We start from the raw sequence: 21,115 nt of genomic DNA on the forward strand, positions 1-21,115 counted from the left end.
TATACCTGGTGCTTTGTCCTGATCCCTCTGGCCCCGTTTATACCTGGTGCTTTGTCCTGGTCCCTCTGGCCCCGTTTATACCTGGTGCTTTGTCCTGATCTCTCTGGCCCCGTTTAGACCTGGTGCTTTGTCCTGATCCCTCTGGCCCCGTTTATACCTGGTGCTTTGTCCTGATCTCTCTGGCCCTGTTTATACCTGGTGCTTTGTCCTGGTCCCTCTGGCCCCGTTTATACCTGGTGCTTTGTCCTGATCCCTCTGGCCCCGTTTATACCTGGTGCTTTGTCCTGATCTCTCTGGCCCCGTTTATACCTGGTGCTTTGTCCTGATCTCTCTGGCCCCGTTTATACCTGGTGCTTTGTCCTGGTCTGTTCTACATTCTGATTGTGCCCATATTTACAGAAATATGTCTACACAAAGTATTAAAAGTGTCTTATCCATCCACTGTCTGCATTGTGACCACATTTCCTGATCCCTTCATTTAGGAAAAATTATTTCAAAGCGATTCTTTCAAAATAATATTTATTTATTGCAAGACACAAATGTAATCAGTCAATGGTGCCACCGGTCAATGATTTTAGGGATCCAGAATATTTATGATTTAAATGTTTTTTTCAGTCCAGATCTGTCTACACTTGTACGATATCCAAACACAATGACACAACCAGACTACTTCTGGAGGTAATCAGAACGATCTGATCACAATGAGATCACAATGTGTCCTTTGTTATGTCTACATCGGTCCCCGCCCCAAAAAAAATGTGTGCACAATCAGAATGTGGACAAGATCAGAACCAAGGACACATGTTAGAACCAGATATAGAACAAGGCTTCTGTGAGAGGAAAGAGACCGGAGGTATTTAGGTGAATTCACCCCTAGGGGGCAGTCTCTGCATTGAGAAGTCATAACCATCCTAAGTCAACAGACATCACTATGGCAATCACAACATTTCACTTGACCTTTTGTATTTTAAAAGAACATTGTTTTCCATTCGCACTTTACCGTCATGGTTTCTGCAGAACCAGTTCCTCCACATTTCAGCCCGTCATCCAGAACCTTCCGGTCGACAAGAAAACGACAACAACCTTCCCAGGTTGAAGCTCATTGGACAGTAACAAACGGTAACAAAAATAAGAAGACTGTATAAAATGTTTTTAAATGGAGACCGACATAACCAGTGTGTTGGCTTCTTGTTCAGGGCGTTTTACTATGAAAATACAGAGACATCAGGAAGTACTCATACCCCTTGACTTAGTCCATGTTTTGTTACAGCCTGCATTGTTACACTGAATAGACTGAATTCCAAATTGATTTCAGGCTGGTGGGAGGGGGAGAGGGGGAGGACGGCTCATAATAATGTCTGGAATGGAGTGAACGGAACGGTATCTAAACACATGTTAATTCCGTTGCAGCATCACAATGAGCCATTAAAGTGCCAGCAGCAAACTCCTGGGTAGAACAGAGCAGGGGGAGAGTAGCAGAGATGCTGTATAGGTCTGTAGGTAGAGATGCTGTATAGGTCTGTAGGTGGAGATGCTGTATAGGTCTGTAGGTAGAGATGCTGTATAGGTCTGTAGGTAGAGATGCTGTATAGGTCTGTAGGTAGAGATGCTGTATAGGTCTGTAGGTAGAGATGCTGTATAGGTCTGTAGGTAGAGATGCTGTATAGGTCTGTAGGTGGAGATGCTGTATAGGTCTGTAGGTATAGATGCTGTATAGGTCTGTAGGTTGAGATGCTGTATAGGTCTGTAGGTGGAGATGCTGTATAGGTCTGTAGGAGGAGATGCTGTATAGGTCTGTAGGTAGAGATGCTGTATAGGTCTGTAGGAGGAGGTGCTGTATAGGTCTGTAGGTAGAGATGCTGTATAGGTCTGTAGGTAGAGATGCTGTATAGGTCTGTAGGTAGAGATGCTGTATAGGTCTGTAGGTAGAGATGCTGTATAGGTCTGTAGGTAGAGATGCTGTATAGGTCTGTAGGTAGAGATGCTGTATAGGTCTGTAGGTAGAGATGCTGTATAGGTCTGTAGGCAGAGATGCTGTATAGGTCTGTAGGCAGAGATGCTGTATAGGTCTGTAGGTAGAGATGCTGTATAGGTATGTAGGTGGAGATGCTGTATAGGTCTGTAGGAGGAGATGCTGTATAGGTCTGTAGGTAGAGATGCTGTATAGGTCTGTAGGAGGAGGTGCTGTATAGGTCTGTAGGTAGAGATGCTGTATAGGTCTGTAGGTAGAGATGCTGTATAGGTCTGTAGGTAGAGATGCTGTATAGGTCTGTAGGTAGAGATGCTGTATAGGTCTGTAGGTAGAGATGCTGTATAGGTCTGTAGGTAGAGATGCTGTATAGGTCTGTAGGTAGAGATGCTGTATAGGTCTGTAGGTGGAGATGCTGTATAGGTCTGTAGGTAGAGATGCTGCATAGGTCTGTAGGTAGAGATGCTGTATAGGTCTGTAGGCAGAGATGCTGTATAGGTCTGTAGGTAGAGATGCTGTATAGGTCTGTAAGCAGAGATGCTGTATAGGTCTGTAGGTAGAGATGCTGTATAGGTCTGTAGGCAGAGATGCTGTATATGTCTGAGGTAGTTTATACCAGTTCTTTGTAATGAGAGGTGAGGTAGTTTATACCAGTTCTTTGTGATGAGAGGTGAGGTAGTTTATACCAGTTCTTTGTGATGAGAGGTGAGGTAGTACCAGTTCTTTGTAATGAGAGGTGAGGTAGTACCAGTTCTTTGTGATGAGAGGTGAGGTAATTAGTACCAGTTCTTTGTGATGAGAGGTGAGGTAATTAGTACCAGTTCTTTGTGATGAGAGGTGAGGTAATTAGTACCAGTTCTTTGTGATGAGAGGTGAGGTAATTAGTACCAGTTCTTTGTGATGAGAGGTGAGGTAATTAGTACCAGTTCTTTGTGATGAGAGGTGAGGTAATTAGTACCAGTTCTTTGTGATGAGAGCTCTGAGTCGTCCTGGGTATGTCTGTATCAGCTTTGCATATCTGGATTTGGAGTTTCCTCCAATTGTTCCTTGCAGATTTTGTCAAGCTTTGTTAAATTAGATGGGGAGCGGCTGTGAACAGCAATCTTCAAGTATTTCCACAGGTTTTCAATGTGATTCAAGTCTGTGCTTTGGCTGGGCCACTCAAGGACTTTCCCATTCTTGTTCTGAAGCCATTCCAGCGCTGCTTTGGCTGTATGCTTGGCGTCATTGTCCTGTTGGAACGTAAATCTTTGCCCCAGTCTAAGGTCGCATGCACTCTGAAGCAGGTTCTCATCAAGGATTTGCCTGTATTTGGCTCCATTCATTGTTCCCTCTATCCTTGCCAGTCTCCCAGTCCCCTGCCACTGAAAAGCATCCCCATAGCATGATGCTGCCACCACCATGCTTCACGGTAGGGATGGCGTTAGGTGGGTGATGAGATGTGCCTGGTATTCCAGACATAGCGCTTTGCATTCAGGCTTAAGGAGTTAAAATCTTAGTCTCATCAGACCACAGAATATTTTGTCTTATGCTCTGTCTTTCACATGCCTTTTTGCAAACATCAGATGTGCTGTCATGTACCTTTTCCTCAGAAGCGGTGTCCGTCTGGCCGCTCTTCCATAAAGCCCAGATTGGTGAAGTGCTATGGAGACTGTTGTCCTTCTGGCAGGTTCTCCCATCTCAGCCGTGGAACTCTGTAATTCTGTCAGAATGATCATTGGGTTCTTGGTCACCTCCCTGACCAAGGTCCTTCTTGCCCGGTAGCTCAGTTTGGTCGGACGGCCAGCTCTAGGCAAAGTCTGAGTAGTTCCATATTTTTTTCCAATTTCTCAATGATGGAAACCACTATGTTCCCTGAAACTTCAACACTCTAGAACTTCAACACTCTAGAATTTCAACACTCTAGAACTTCAACACTCTAGAACCCTCCTCCAGATATATGTTTCATCACAATTCTATCTCAGAGATCTAAGGACAGTTCCATGGACTTCCTAGTATAGTTCCTGCTCTGTCAACTGTGGGACCTTATATAGACAGGTGTGTATTTCTTTCTCAATCGTGTCCAATCAATTGAATTGGCCACAAGATGGACTCACATCAAGTTGTTGTGACATCTCAAGGATGATCAAAGGAAATTGGATGCACCTGAACATAATTTGGTGTCATAGCAAATGGGTGTGAATACTTAGGTAAATTATATATTTCTGTATCTAATTTTTAATACAATCATTTGCCCAAAATATCTAAAAACATGGTTTTCACTTGGTTATTATGGGGTATTGTGTGTCGATGGTTTTGAGAAAAAATATTTTATCCATTTTGAATTCAGGATGTAAGAAAATGTGAAATAAGTAAAGAGTTATGACCACTTTCTGAAGAAACTGTAAATATATACTTTGAAACATTAAGGCAATCAATTACAAATGTATAATTCTGCACATAATAATTCTGCCATTAAAGAGGCGTCTATACGGAGTGAGAAATGTAGACAAGCCTCAACAAAACAGACATTTCAAGCAAAATTTCCAACAGGTCAAATCCTTGAAGTCACAGTAATGCTAATGGTGATGACGTTTACTTAGGGCTCTATTCAATCCACATCACAGAGGTTCAGCTTTTACAGCGTGATTGACATTTAGAGGCATAGCTCCTGACGTTATGGTAAAACGCAGCGTATGTCGGATCAATTACCTTCATATTTCTAATCATGGAATCTGTAACACTGAAGGTAACCTGCCTAAACCACAACCGACCCGTAGCGCTCACGTCTGTAGCCATGAAGAGCTTTGAAAAGCTGTTCATGACTCACATCAACAACATTTTCCCGGAAACCCTAGACCCACTCTAATTTGCATATCACCCCCAACAGATGTTGCAATCGCACTCCACACTGCCCTTTCCCACCTGGACAAAAGGAACACCTATGTGAGAATGCTGTTCATTGACTACAGCTCAGCGTTCAACACCATAGTGCCCTCAAAGCTCATCAATAAGCTAAGGACTCTGGGATTAAAAACCTCCCTCTGCAACTGGATCCTGGACTTCCTGACGGGCCGCCCCCCAGGTGCGGTAGAGATACTCTGAATGATCGGCTATGAAAAGCCAACTGACATTTACTCCTGAGGTGCTGACCCTGCTGCACCCTCGATAACTGCTATTATTCGACCATGCTGGTCATTGTTTGAGCAAACCATTAAGGAGAGCTCAGCATTAAATAAAGATAGGTCTAGTTGGTAGGCTGAAGTAGCAAGGACATGGACCATATAGGACCTCTATTGTCATTTTACTGCTGCTCTTTAGTTATTGTCTTAGGTACTTTCAAGAAACTGCATTGTTGGTTAAGGGCTTGTAACTAAGCATTTCACTGTGAGGTCTACTACACCTGTTGTATTCAGCATTTCACTGTGAGGTCTACTACACCTGTTGTATTCAGCATTTCACTGTAAGGTCTACTACACCTGTTGTATTCAGCATTTCACTGTAAGGTCTACTACACCTGTTGTATTCAGCATTTCACTGTAAGGTCTACTACACCTGTTGTATTCAGCATTTCACTGTAAGGTCTACTACACCTGTTGTATTCAGCATTTCACTGTAAGGTCTACTACACCTGTTGTATTCAGCATTTCACTGTAAGGTCTACTACACCTGTTGTATTCAGCATTTCACTGTAAGGTCTACTACACCTGTTGTATTCAGCATTTCACTGTAAGGTCTACTACACCTGTTGTATTCAGCATTTCACTGTGAGGTCTACTACACCTGTTGTATTCAGCATTTCACTGTAAGGTCTACTACACCTGTTGTATTCAGCATTTCACTGTGAGGTCTACTACACCTGTTGTATTCATCATTTCACTGTAAGGTCTACTACACCTGTTGTATTCAGCATTTCACTGTGAGGTCTACTACACCTGTTGTATTCAGCACATGTGACAAATAACATTTGATTTCAGCTTTACCGATTTAATTGAACCCTTATTATGGTGCACAGGAATCAATATTTAATTTCAAGGGCACTTTCAATAACAAAAGGTAAACATTCAACTACATGCAGGTGTTCTGTATGGTGTATATGCACAGTACCTTCAGAAACTATTCAGACCCCTTGACTTGTCACATTTTGCTACAACCTTACTATAAGATGTATTACATTTAATCCATCTGTATTTTAAAAGGGGACATTGTTTTCCAGTCCCACTGTACCTTTGTAGGAATCAGAATGACTAAACAAAAAACAAACCAGACGTCATGAATCCTGCAGAACCAGTTTCTCCACGTGTCAGCCATACCATTCCAGTTGACAAGGAGCTTTGCTAAAATTATTTTAATTACAGATAAAAATGTGGACAAGTAAACACACAAGATAAATCCCTTTAAAAATACAATTTTACCACCAAGAAGTAAGCTACACAAGTCTTAAAGACTAAGGTTAAGTGCTCTTCAGAAGACTGACAAACAGGAAGTCCATAAGGTTTGGAGAAAGAAACAGGTGTTGAGGAAACAGTTTAAAATATATTGAGGCACTTGAAACAGGTCGCTTACTGACTCCTCAGCATTTAGAAAGCAATAGAAGAGATGTCAGTGTTTTGACAAGGCAACAGGAAATGGTTTAAAGTAATGTTGAGGGGGCCTGGTGGGGTCGCTGAGACAATGGACGGTCATGTCTGGGTCAGCACTCTCCTTTACTCCGGATGAGAATGTTACTCTTCCGCTCCCTGGGAACACACACGGAGCAGAATAAAAATACATAAACACCGAGCGAAACAAGGCAGGCACAGAGCGAAACAAGGCAGGCACAGAGCGAAACAAGGCAGGCACCGAGCAAAACAAGGCAGGCACCGAGCAAAACAAGGCAGGCACCGAGCGAAACAAGGCAGGCACCGAGCGAAACAAGGCAGGCACCGAGCGAAACAAGGCAGGCACCGAGCGAAACAAGGCAGGCACCGAGCGAAACAAGGCAGGCACAGAGCGAAACAAGGCAGGCACAGAGCGAAACAAGGCAGGCACAGAGCGAAACAAGGCAGGCACAGAGCGAAACAAGGCAGGCACAGAGCGAAACAAGGCAGGCACAGAGCGAAACAAGAGAGAAAGCAAAGTCAAGTTGAACGTTTAAGTCGGATACTAACATGTTCTGAAAGCACAGCATGCATTCGTTAGAGTAGCTGGTGCCGTCGCTTCCGCACACGGGCTCAAAGTTGCGAGGGCACATGGGCAAGTTGTACTGGGAACAGTCAGCCTGTTGGACAAAGACCAGGTTATGTAACAAATAAGAGGTGTTGGTAATATAGTGGGAACAGTCAGCCTGTTTCCTGGTCCAACAGACTATGTAATAAAGGACTTTGGTCTCAATAAATAAAGTGAGGTTTTGGTAATAGTGTACTGGTATGACACCATGTGAAGAGAACGTGGATAACAGGGAACAATCCATACGTTTCTTGCTCCTTCCACTGGCGCAGTGCACCTGGGGTGTATTCATTAGTCAGATTCTGTTGCAAAATGTATTGCAAAGGAAGCCAATTACAGTTTACTCTTGGAATCAAACAGAAGAGGGCATTTATCCAATAGAAATGTTCGCTTATTGAAAAACGTTTTACATGGAGCAAATTGTTAGTTTCAAAACGTTTTGCAACAGAATGCAACTAATGAATACAGCCCTGACTAATGTCAACAACGGTAATGACTGTAAACATACGGGTGAACTTGGTGAACAGTTGAATTTTGTCCTGAGGAAGACTCAAACTGTTCTGCATGAACTAACCCAGCACAGAGCACCGTGTTTTATAACTGCTCATAGCCTTTCACTACACGAAGTAAACAAAGCGTTTAGCCTGATTACCTCTGTGGTGCCGTCTGGGAGACTCGCTCCTCGTGCCAAAACTAAGACAGAGAAAGACGTTAAACCGGAGCTTCATTCATTATTTAACGTCACATTTGATTTCCAGGAGTTCCAATCTAAACGACAAAAAGGATCATGTTTTCTCTAGTCAAAAATCTGCGCGTCGGTCATCAAGGCAGTTCGCTGGAAGTATCGACTGTGTGTTTGTCTAAACTGCTCTTAGAAGTTAATGTACCGTTTTTGTTGTTATTTAATAAAAAACTATTTATCTGCCACTTGGTACTAATTATGTAAAAGTCAAGATGAACAACACTCACCGGCAACACTGAGAAGGCAAAGCGTCAGTCGTGTAAAGGACCACATTCTATCCGTTGTGAAGGTGCGTAGGCAGGTGACGCAACCAGCCACCGGAACCGTATTTATACCTTGTAGGTCTCCACCCCAAACGCTTAAAGGATCGGCCCCTTTTTTTTCAATGTTCGCCTAAAATGACATACCCAAATCTAACTGCCTGTAGCTCAGGCCTTCATGAAGCAATGATATGGATATTATTGGTACCATTTGAAGGAAACACTTTGAAGTTTGTGGAAAAGTGAAAAGAATGTAGGAGAATAAAACACATTAGATCTGGTAAAAGATAACACAAAGGGAAAAAACTACTTTTTTTGTATTTTTTTTGTACCATCATCTTTGAAATGCAAGAGAAAGGCCATCATGCTTTAATCCAGCCCAGCTGCAATTTAGATTTTGTCCACTAGATGGCAGTAGTATATGTGCAATGTTTCAGACGATCCAATGAACCATTGCATTTCTGTTCAAAATGTTGTATCAACACTGCCCAAATGTGCCTAATTTGTTTATTAATAACTTTTCATGTTCAAAATGGTGCACTCTCCTCAAACAATAGCATGGTATTATTTCACTGTAATAGCTACTGTAAAATGGACAGTACAGTTAGATCAACAAGAATTTAAGCTTTCTGCCAATATCAGATATGTCTATGTCCTGGGAAATGTTCTTGTTACTTACAACCTCATGCTAATTGCATTAGCCTACGTTAGCTCAACCGTCCCGCCGGGGATCCACCAATCCTGAAGAAGTTGGTTCCTCACTAGTTACCACAGTCACAAATCATTATCCCCGACTATTTGTACAATGTATCTTCTTTAAATGTGCCTAACCCTCTTAACCTTACATTTGAATGAAATGTGGCTATGGAAACTAGTGGGAACACCACTCAAAGAGACATGTCGCAATATGTCCTGTACCTTTGTGAGAGTATTGTGATTAAACATACCAAAGTGACTCAATTTATTCCCCCCAAAAACATCTGGACAACATAATATGTAAGATAGTATGGGAACATAGGCTACTCAAGCTGTTCCTTTCTAGATAACAATGATTCTATAACAACAACATCAGCCTATCAGTAGTCAGCTGTTATGGACATGTGGTATCTGCAGGGCGTCATGGTTACTACAGCGAAAACAACTTCTAGCCCAACCAGGGCCCCGGGTTTTCCCGATAGAACTAAAAGGCTTTCCATGGACGATCAGACGCCTGCAGTGACCATAGAGCATCAAGCCTCATGTCCATCAGATGCGTCCCCAAAAATTATTGCTTTTTTAAAAAAATGTAATTTGTATACAATCTTTATTTAAGTAGGCGTTGCGGCGGAAGTCATTCATTGTCAATGAACCAGTCACTGTGTTGGGGATGCTGTGATCCACATGTGTTCAATATTTTCAACTCGTGTTTTGCTTTTCCATGCAGTGGTACAAACAGAAGTTCATAAACAGTCAGATATCTAATTACAAACCACTTTGCTAGAAACACTATATATATAAAAGTATGTGAACACCTCTTCAAATTATTTCAGCCACACCATTGCTGACAGGTGTATAAAATCGAGTACACAGCCATGCTATCTCCAAAGACAAACATTGGCAGTAGAATGGCCCCTACTTTAGAGCTCAGTGACTTTCAACGTGGCACCGTCATAGAATACCACCTTTCCAACAAGTCAGTTTGTCAGATTTCTGCTCTGCTAGAGCTGCCCTGGTTAACTGTAAGTGCTGTTAATGTGAAGTGGAAACATCTAGGAGCAACAACGGCTCAGCCGCAAAGTGGTAGGCCACACAAGCTCACAGAACGGGACCGCTGATTGCTCAAGCGTGTAAAAATCGTCTGTCCTCGGTTACAACACTCACTACCGAGTTCCAAACTGCCTCTGGAAGCAACGTCAGCACAGGAACTGTTCGTCAGGAGCTTCATGAAATGGGTTTCCGTGGCCAAGCAGCCGCACACAAGCCTAAGATCACCATGCACAATGCCAAGCATCGCCTGGAGTGATGTGAAGCTCGCCGCTATTGGACTCTGGAGAAGTGGAAACGTGTTCTCTGGAGTGATGAATCACGCTTCACCATCTGGCAGTCCGACGGACGAATCTGTGTTTGGCGCATGCCAAGAGAACGTTACCTGCCCCAATGCATAGTGCCAAATGTAAAATTTGGTGGAGGAGGAATAATGGTCTGTGGCTGTTTTTCATGGTTCAGGCCCCTTAGTTCCAGTGAAGGGAAATCTTAACTCTACAGAATACACTGCCTGCCCTCCAGGACATCTACAGCACCCGGTGTCACAGGAAGGCCACAAAGATCTTCAAGGACAACAACCACCCAAGCCACTGCCTGTTCACCCCGCTACCATCCAGAAGGTGGACCCAGTACAGGTGCATCAAAGCTGGGACCTAGAGACTGAAAAACAGCTTCTTTCTCCAGGCCATCAGACTGTTAAAAAGCCATCACTAACCGACCTTCGCCCAGTGCCTTGCCTTGAACCTTAGTCACTGTGACGGCTACCACCCGGTACTCTACCCTGCACCCTAGTCACTGTTACGGCTACCACCCGGTACTCTACCCTACACGTTAGAGACTGTTACGGCTACCACCCGGTACTCTACCCTGCACCTTAGTGACTGTTACGGCTACCACCCGGTACTCTACCCTGCACCTTAGTCACTGTTACGGCTACCACCCGGTACTCTACCCTGCACCTTAGTCACTGTTACGGCTACCACTCGGTACTCTACCCTGCACCTTAGTCACTGTTACGGCTACCACCCGGTACTCTACCCTGCACCTTAGTGACTGTTACGGCTACCACCCGGTACTCTACCCTGCACCTTAGTCACTGTTACGGCTACCACCCGGTACTCTACCCTGCACCTTAGTCACTGTTACGGCTACCACTCGGTACTCTACCCTGCACCTTAGTCACTGTTACGGCTACCACCCGGTACTCTACCCTGCACGTTAGAGACTGTTACGGCTACCACCCGGTACTCTACCCTGCACCTTAGTCACTGTTACGGCTACCACCCGGTACTCTACCCTGCACCTTAGTCACTGTTATGGCTACCACCCGGTACTCTACCCTGCACGTTAGTCACTGTTAGGGCTACCACCCGGTACTCTACCATGCACCTTAGTCACTGTTACCACCCGGTACTCTACCATGCACGTTAGTCACTGTTACGGCTACCACCCGGTACTCTACCATGCACCTTAGTAACTGTTACCACCCGGTACTCTACCATGCACCTTAGTCACTGTTACGGCTACCACCCGGTACTCTACCCTGCACCTTAGTCACTGTTACGGCTACCACCCGGTACTCTACCCTGCACCTTAGTCACTGTTACGGCTACCACCCGGTACTCTACCATGCACCTTAGTCACTGTTACCACCCGGTACTCTACCATGCACGTTAGTCACTGTTACGGCTACCACCCGGTACTCTACCATGCACCTTAGTAACTGTTACCACCCGGTACTCTACCATGCACCTTAGTCACTGTTACGGCTACCACCCGGTACTCTACCCTGCACCTTAGTGACTGTTACGGCTACCACCCGGTACTCTACCCTGCACCTTAGTGACTGTTACGGCTACCACCCGGTACTCTACCCTGCAACTTAGTCACTGTTACGGCTACCACCCGGTACTCTACCCTGCACCTTAGTCACTGTTACAGCTACCACCCGGTACTCTACCCTGCACCTTAGTCACTGTTACCACCCGGTACTCTACCCTGCACCTTAGTCACTGTTACGGCTACCACCCGGTACTCTACCCTGCACCTTAGTCACTGTTACGGCTACCACCCGGTACTCTACCCTGCACGTTAGTCACTGTTACGGCTACCACCCGGTACTCTACTCTGCACCTTAGTCACTGTTACCACCCGGTACTCTACCATGCACCTTAGTCACTGTTACGGCTACCACCCGGTACTCTACCCTGCACCTTAGTCACTGTTACGGCTACCACCCGGTACTCTACTCTGCACCTTAGTCACTGTTACGGCTACCACCCGGTAGTCTACCCTGCACGTTAGTCACTGTTACGTCTACCACCCGGTACTCTACCCTGCACCTTAGTCACTGTTACGGCTACCACCCGGTAGTCTACCCTGCACGTTAGAGACTGCTGATCTAGTTCTTGAACACTGGCCACATTAATCATTTGTACATAATGTTTTACCCACTTTATATGTATGTACTGTATTCCAGTCAAGGCTCATCCTACTGTATATAACTACTGCTATTCACACCATTAAATATACAATGTACAGTACCAGTCAAAAGTTACTGTAAATCTTCTGTTGATTCAGACTGCAGGAACTACTGTATACAGTACCAGTCAACAGTTACTGTAAATCTTCTGTTGATCCAGACTCCATGAGCTACTGTATACAGTACCAGTCAACAGTTACTGTATATCGTCTATTGGTCCAGACTGCAGGAGCTACTGTATTCAGTACCAGTCAAAATTTACTGTATATTCCAGGGTTGTTCTTTATTTTTTACTATTTTCTACATTGTACAATAATAGCAAACACTTCAAAACTATTAAATAACACATATGAAATTATGTAGTAACCAAAAAAAGTGTTAAACAAATCAAAATATATTTTGTATTTGAGATTCTTTAAAGTAGCCACCCTTTGCCTTGATGACAGCTTTGTAAACTCTTGGCATTAGGCTATGGCAACAAAAAAAAGCACATTTTCAATTCACACGTGTATAATACACACTGGTACATGTGTGAAATAGGACAAATATAATCACTTACCACATCATTATCATTATTACACAATTCCCAGTCAACAACCAGCTGAAACACACACAGACAACCATCTTATGAATTAATATTAATGTCACGTCATTGGCTGCTGAATAACTCTAGTTACAGCAACAATTATTAAAGGAAACAAAAATGGTCAATGTCAGACACGTGATATCCCTCACTACCTCATTATTCATTGGTGTAGACTAGCTAGGCCCCCCCATATACCGATACAGAGGGCATGGTGGAGACTAGCTAGGCCCCCCCATATACCGATGCAGAGGGCATGGTGTAGACTAGCTAGGCCCCCCCATATACCGATACAGAGGGCATGGTGGAGACTAGCTAGGCCCCCCCATATACCGATGCAGAGGGCATGGTGTAGACTAGCTAGGCCCCCCCATATACCGATACAGAGGGCATGGTGGAGACTAGCTAGGCCCCCCATATACCGATGCAGAGGGCATGGTGTAGACTAGCTAGGCCCCCCCATATACCGATGCAGAAGGCATGGTGTAGACTAGCTAGGCCCCCCCATATACCGATACAGAGGGCATGGTGTAGACTAGCTAGGCCCCCCATATACCGATGCAGAGGGCATGGTGTAGACTAGCTAGGCCCCCCCATATACCGATGCAGAGGGCATGGTGTAGACTAGCTAGGCCCCCCCATATACCGATGCAGAGGGCATGGTGTAGACTAGCTAGGCCCCCCATATACCGATGCAGAGGGCATGGTGTAGACTAGCTAGGCCCCCCCATATACCGATGCAGAGGGCATGGTGTAGACTAGCTAGGCCCCCCATATACCGGTGCAGAGGGCATGGTGGAGGCATGGTGGTAGGAAGGCTAACATCCCAAATGGCACCCTATTCCCTATATAGTGCACTACTTTAGACTAGAGACCTATGGTAATCCCTATGTGCCGTAGCACCCTATTCCCTATATAGTGCACTACTTTAGACTAGAGACCTATGGTAATCCCTATGGGCCGTAGCACCCTTTATATAGTGCACTACTTTAGACCAGGGCCCTATGGTAATCGCTATGGGCCGTAGCACCCTATTCCCTAATAGGGAGTTGACTGCTATCTGTGTAAATAACATTTAAACCAGTTGATGATGTTTCTAAAAGTCACATTTCTTTATTTATGTTTTGATTTGTTATTAATAGGCCTGCTGCTTCCTCTTACAGGGTTTAAACATTATGTGCATCCAAGATGGTTCCCTATTCCCTACATAGGACCCTATGGTACATACACCCTATGGTACATCCCTACATAGGGAATAGGGTGCTACGGCCCATAGGGATTACCATAGGGCCCTGGTCTAAAGTAGTGCACTATATAGGGAATAGGGTGCTACGGCCCATAGGGATTACCATAGGGCCCTGGTCTAAAGTAGTGCACTATATAGGGAATAGGGTGCCATAGGGCCCTGGTCTAAAGTAGTGCACTATATAGGGAATAGGGTGCTACGGCCCATAGGGATTACCATAGGGCCCTGGTCTAAAGTAGTGCACTATATAGGGAATAGGGTGCCATAGGGTCCTGGTCTAAAGTAGTGCACTATATAGGGAATAGGATTACCATAGGGTCCTGGTCTAAAGTAGTGCACTATAAATAGGGAATAGGGTGCCATAGGGTCCTGGTCTAAAGTAGTGCACTATATAGGGAATAGGGTGCCATAGGGTCCTGGTCTAAAGTAGTGCACTATAAATAGGGAATAGGGTGCCATTTGAGAGGTAGGCTAATATTGGTCTGGGTTTTGAAAGACCTCATGCAAACATGTTTAATGCATTGGAAGTCGACAGAGATTCTTTGCATAGTCACTTCACCCCTACCTGTACCCTCGCACATTGACTCAGTACCCCCTGTATATAGCCTCATTATTGTTATTTTATTTTGTTACTTTTTATACTTTTTTACTTCTGTTTATTTTGTAAATATTTTCTTAACTCTTCTTGAACTGGACTGTTAGTTAAGGGATAAGTAAGCATTTCACGATAAGGTCCACACTTGTATTCCACGCATTTGACAAATAAAGTTTGATTTGATTTGGATTTGAGATTACATCAAATAAAATTGTATTTGTCACATGCGTCGAATACAACAGGTTGTAGACCTTGTAATGAAATGCTTACTTACAAGGTCTTTCAGAGATTACATCACACACACACACACACACACACACACACACACACACACACACACACACACACACACACACAACACACACACACACACACACACACACACACTCAGGTGAATCAAGTGCCATTTCCTTCCAACCCAGTAGATGACGCACTGAGCCAGTTCTCGTGTCAAAGACGGAAAAGAAGTCATGTGCTTGTCCCGTGATCAAATGCGGAAGTGTTGAAAAATATCCATAGCGACCACAGCTCACCCTCTGTCTATTTCATATCGATTTTGCGGTTTTTATTTGCTGTATTTCTCAGAGAAATGGAAGGATATGCCAAAACATCACTTAGCACCACGTATGCAGGTGCCCCGGATTTCAGAGGGTAAGAGATGGTTAATTATTCAGTCGTCGTATTAGCTAACGTTACTAACAGTAGCTAGTTAGTTAACGTTAGCCCATTCATTAGATAGACATCAAAGATGCTGGCTAAGGCAGTAATTCTCAACTGGGAGGTCGCGTGAGGATTTTAAGGGGTCGCGGAACTTGTGTAAGAAAATATATATCGCTACAATATATATATATAATACACATTTAAAAAATACATTATTTTGAAAGGTAACCGCTGCATCGAAACTTTTATTTTGAAAGGATGCCGCCGCACCGCTAATTGCTGCTGTCTTTAAACGTGTAGCGGGTCGGTAGTGGTGTTCGGTCTCGGAGGGGTTTCGGGCTGCACACACTCCCTGACCAATACAATAATGTTCTCGCACCACACGCAAAAACTGATCCAATGAAATGACAGATTTCTAGACACATCCAATAAAAATGTCATTCTGACACATTGTTTTGTTTTAAATGCGACACGTCCAATCAGATAATACAGATTTTCAATTAGCTTGATTGACAGCTAACTATCCATACGCGTTCTGCAGGCATTGCACACGTGGATAGTTAGCTGTCATTTAACTCATGTAGGCTAGCTGTCAGAGTAAAGTCATGGACACGGTTTTTAAAATGTGCAGCTCCCTCTTTATCCACTGCTGCTTCCAATGTCAACGACAAGGCACACAAACCCGGTCCCCTGTCAAGAAGAGAAAATATGTCTCCGACTTCATCGAATATGGTTTTCCATATTTAGAAGACAGACATGGGGAGGATAGACCGCTGTGCGTCCTGTTATGCAGAGGTCTTCATTAGCACCAGCGGGTGTTTTATCATGCAGAGGTCCGCTGGCTTTCCAGGGCTAAACTGTTGGCTCGCTTCCAGCGGAGATCGCTGCGTTTCTTTCGGGAAAAAACAAGTAACTTCTGGCCGAACATTTCGATTGTGAGGAATGGTTGGCGCAGGTTGCCTACCTGGGGGATATTTTTGATGATCTGAATTTGCTCAATGTGTCAATGCAAGGGAGGGGGCACACGGCGACACACTGGAAGATATATATTTTTTTTTAACAGCATCTTGTCAAGCTGTATGGAAAGTTTTGACACTACTTCCCAGAGGATAACAGGAGACAAGATGACGGGATACCGGACCCTTTTCGAGTGGAGTTTCTCCACTAGAGGGCAGCACCACTGGTCTACAGTGTTGGTGGATCATTCTGAGTTTCTCCACTAGAGGGCAGGACCACTGGTCTACAGTGTTGGTGGATCATTCTGAGTTTCCCCACTAGAGGGCAGCACCACTGGTCTACAGTGTTGGTGGATCATTCTGAGTTTCTCCACTAGAGGGCAGCACCACTGGTCTACAGTGTTGGTGGATCATTCTGAGTTTCTCCACTAGAGGGCAGCACCACTGGTCTACAGTGTTGGTGGATCATTCTGAGTTTCCCCACTAGAGGGCAGCACCACTGGTCTACAGTGTTGGTGGATCATTCTGAGTTTCTCCACTAGAGGGCAGCACCACTGGTCTACAGTGTTGGTGGATCATTCTGAGTTTCCCCACTAGAGGGCAGCACCACTGGTCTACAGTGTTGGTGGATCATTCTGAGTTTCTCCACTAGAGGGCAGCACCACTGGTCTACAGTGTTGGTGGATCATTCTGAGTTTCTCCACTAGAGGGCAGCACCACTGGTCTACAGTGTTGGTGGATCATTCTGAGTTTCTCCACTAGAGGGCAGCACCACTGGTCTACAGTGTTGGTGGATCATTCTGAGTTTCTCCACTAGAGGGCAGCACCACTGGTCTACAGTGTTGGTGGATCATTCTGAGTTTCTCCACTAGAGGGCAGCACCACTGGTCTACAGTGTTGGTGGATCATTCTGAGTTTCTCCACTAGAGGGCAGCACCACTGGTCTACAGTGTTGGTGGATCATTCTGAGTTTCTCCACTAGAGGGCAGCACCACTGGTCTACAGTGTTGGTGGATCATTCTGAGTTTCTCCACTAGAGGGCAGCACCACTGGTCTACAGTGTTGGTGGATCATTCTGAGTTTCTCCACTAGAGGGCAGCACCACTGGTCTACAGTGTTGGTGGATCATTCTGAGTTTCTCCACTAGAGGGCAGCACCACTGGTCTACAGTGTTGGTGGATCATTCTGAGTTTCCCCACTAGAGGGCAGCACCACTGGTCTACAGTGTTGGTGGATCATTCTGAGTTTCCCCACTAGAGGGCAGCACCACTGGTCTACAGTGTTGGTGGATCATTCTGAGTTTCTCCACTAGAGGGCAGCACCACTGGTCTACAGTGTTGGTGGATCATTCTGAGTTTCCCCACTAGAGGGCAGCACCACTGGTCTACAGTGTTGGTGGATCATTCTGAGTTTCTCCACTAGAGGGCAGCACCACTGGTCTACAGTGTTGGTGGATCATTCTGAGTTTCTCCACTAGAGGGCAGCACCACTGGTCTACAGTGTTGGTGGATCATTCTGAGTTTCTCCACTAGAGGGCAGCACCACTGGTCTACAGTGTTGGTGGATCATTCTGAGTTTCTCCACTAGAGGGCAGCACCACTGGTCTACAGTGTTGGTGGATCATTCTGAGTTTCTCCACTAGAGGGCAGCACCACTGGTCTACAGTGTTGGTGGATCATTCTGAGTTTCCCCACTAGAGGGCAGCACCACTGGTCTACAGTGTTGGTGGATCATTCTGAGTTTCTCCACTAGAGGGCAGCACCACTGGTCTACAGTGTTGGTGGATCATTCTGAGTTTCCCCACTAGAGGGCAGCACCACTGGTCTACAGTGTTGGTGGATCATTCTGAGTTTCTCCACTAGAGGGCAGCACCACTGGTCTAGGGTATTTTAGCTCCCTCTCTCTGTATTAGCGTCCCATAGCTAAACAGTAAGTCTATGCATTCAGTAATATCCAACACATGCAGTTCACGTAATGTACTCACCCAGAGCCTCCACCAAGACATGAGATGATGGAGGATGTATTTTGTGTCTCCTGCAGGAATGACAGTTCCCTGGTGTCTGCTCTGAAAACTCTTCTCTTCTTCACCATCCTGATGGTCACCCTGCCCATAGGACTGTACTTCGCATCAAAGGCATACATCTTTGAAGGTAAATCACTATTTCTTGTCTGAGAGGCCTAAATATCCCAATCAATATTCAAAACAATTTATTTGAATTGACTTTTCTTCTTCCCTCGTCACCTGTCTTCCTCTCTTCCTCCCCACCTCTCTCTCTCCTCCTCACCTCTCTCCCCTCTCCTTCCTCTCTCTCCTGCTCTCCCTCCCTACCTCTCTCTCTCCTCCTCCCCTCTCCTTCCTCCCCACCTCTCTCTCTCCTCCTCACCTCTCTCCCCTCTCCTTCCTCTCTCTCCTCTCTCCAGGTTCCCTACAGATGTCTAACTCAGACAGTTATTTCTATGCTGCCATCGTAGCTGTGCTGGCCGTACATGTGGTTCTGGCTCTGTTCGTCTACGTGGCCTGGAACGAGGGCTCCACCAAGGACAAGGGAAAACACGACTAACCCTAACCTGGCCCTGCTGCTGGCCCAGAGAAAGCATGGACCAAGGGATGGAGGCCCAGCCACTTCCAGCTGCCACCCCAGCCAGGCTTCTCTCCAGGCCCACCCCAGCCAGGCTTCTCTCCAGGCCCACCCCAGCCTGGCTTCTCTCCAGCCCCCACCCCAGCCTGGCTTCTCTCCAGCCCCCACCCCCCCCCCCCACCCCAGCCTGGCTTCTCTCCAGGCCCCACCCCAGCCTGGCTTCTCTCCAGGCCCCACCCCAGCCTGGCTTCTCTCCAGCCCCCACCTCAGCCTGGCTTCTCTCCAGCCCCCACCTCAGCCTGGCTTCTCTCCAGCCCCCACCTCAGCCTGGCTTCTCTCCAGCCCCCACCACCCCCCCCACCTCAGCCTGGCTTCTCTCCAGCCCCCACCACCCCCCCCACCCCAACCTGGCTTCTCTCCAGGCCCCACCTCAGCCTGGCTTCTCTCCAGCCCCCACCCCCCCCCACCCCAACCTGGCTTCTCTCTAGGCCCCACCCCCCCACCCCAACCTGGCTTCTCTCCAGCCCCCACCCCAACCTGGCTTCTCTCCAGCCCCCACCCCAACCTGGCTTCTCTCCAGCCCCCACCCCCCCCACCCAAACCTGGCTTCTCTCCAGCCCCCACCCCAGCCTGGCTTCTCTCCAGCCCCCACCCCAACCTGGCTTCTCTCCAGGCCCCACCCCCCCCCACCCCAACCTGGCTTCTCTCCAGGCCCCACCCCCCCCACCCCAACCTGGCTTCTCTCCAGGCCCCACCCCAACCTGGCTTCTCTCCAGGCCCCACCCCCCCCCACCCCAACCTGGCTTCTCTCCAGGCCCCACCCCCCCACCCCAACCTGGCTTCTCTCCAGGCCCCACCCCCCCACCCCAACCTGGCTTCTCTCCAGGCCCCGCCCCCCCCACCCCAACCTGGCTTTTCTCCAGGCCCCCCCCCCCCCCCCCCCACCCCAACCTGGCTTTTCTCCAGCCCCCACCCCCCCACCTCAACCTGGCTTCTCTCCAGCCCCCACCCCCCCACCTCAGCCTGGCTTCTCTCCAGCCCCCACCCCCCCACCTCAACCTGGCTTCTCTCCAGCCCCCACCCCCCCACCTCAGCCTGGCTTCTCTCCAGCCCCCACCCCCCCACCTCAACCTGGCTTCTCTCCAGCCCCCACCGCAGCCCAACATCTCACAGCCTGCCAGCCATGGAGGGGTTCATACCGAGTCCAACTGCTGGTGTTGGGAGAGAATAATGTATTGGGTGTTTAATGTGAGCTTCTGCTAGCTCCGTGTATTTTGTAACAGACTGAACACGGTCCCTGTCATGTGTTACAGCCCGTTAAGAGGGTGTGTCTTAAAATGGGCCCCGGCCAGAGACGGCTGTGACCAGGGCCCCGTAAGGCTGTGTGACCAGGGCCCCGTAAGGCTGTGTGACCAGGGCCCCGTAAGGCTGTGTGACCAGGGCCCCGTAAGGCTGTGTGACCAGGGCCCCGTAAGGCTGTGTGACCAGGGCCCCGTAAGGCTGTTTGACCAGGGCCCCGTAAGGCTGTTTGACCAGGGCCCCGTAAGGCTGTGTGACCAGGGCCCCGTAAGGCTGTGTGACCAGGGCCCCGTAAGGCCGTGTGACCAGGGCCCCGTAAGGCCGTGTGACCAGGGCCCCGTAAGGCCGTGTGACCAGGGCCCCGTAAGGCCGTGTGACCAGGGCCCCGTAAGGCCGTGTGACCAGGGCCCCGTAAGGCCGTGTGACCAGGGCCCCGTAAGGCCGTGTGACCAGGGCCCCGTAAGGCCGTGTGACCAGGGCCCCGTAAGGCCGTGTGACCAGGGCCCCGTAAGGCCGTGTGACCAGGGCCCCGTAAGGCCGTGTGACCAGGGCCCCGTAAGGCCGTGTGACCAGGGCCCCGTAAGGCCGTGTGACCAGGGCCCCGTAAGGCCGTGTGACCAGGGCCCCGTAAGGCCGTGTGACCAGGGCCCCGTAAGGCCGTGTGACCAGGGCCCCGTAAGGCCGTGTGACCAGGGCCCCGTAAGGCCGTGTGACCAGGGCCCCGTAAGGCCGTGTGACCAGGGCCCCGTAAGGCCGTGTGACCAGGGCCCCGTAAGGCCGTGTGACCAGGGCCCCGTAAGGCCGTGTGACCAGG

General features: G+C 47.4%; 2 protein-coding genes across 2 annotated transcripts; one reads left to right on the top strand and one right to left on the bottom strand.

The window, feature by feature from the left end:
- Positions 1–6,281: 6,281 nt before the first annotated feature.
- Positions 6,282–8,233, bottom strand: LOC129858554 (serine protease inhibitor Kazal-type 1-like). Its single transcript, XM_055927874.1, has 4 exons — positions 8,126–8,233; positions 7,809–7,849; positions 7,099–7,208; positions 6,282–6,687 (listed from the first exon to the last, which is right to left on the bottom strand). The coding sequence occupies exons 1-4, from the start codon at positions 8,169–8,171 to the stop codon at positions 6,642–6,644; spliced, it is 243 nt and encodes an 80-aa protein (XP_055783849.1). The 5' UTR covers positions 8,172–8,233; the 3' UTR covers positions 6,282–6,641.
- A 7,040-nt stretch (positions 8,234–15,273) lies between these two features.
- LOC129858555 (vacuolar ATPase assembly integral membrane protein vma21-like) lies at positions 15,274–19,167 on the top strand. The gene is made up of 3 exons (XM_055927876.1): positions 15,274–15,458; positions 18,464–18,573; positions 18,845–19,167. The coding sequence occupies exons 1-3, from the start codon at positions 15,397–15,399 to the stop codon at positions 18,982–18,984; spliced, it is 312 nt and encodes a 103-aa protein (XP_055783851.1). The 5' UTR covers positions 15,274–15,396; the 3' UTR covers positions 18,985–19,167.
- The last annotated feature ends 1,948 nt before the right edge of the window (positions 19,168–21,115 follow it).

Source organism: Salvelinus fontinalis, chromosome 6, assembly GCF_029448725.1.
Source record: "Salvelinus fontinalis isolate EN_2023a chromosome 6, ASM2944872v1, whole genome shotgun sequence".
NCBI lineage: Eukaryota > Metazoa > Chordata > Actinopteri > Salmoniformes > Salmonidae > Salvelinus > Salvelinus fontinalis.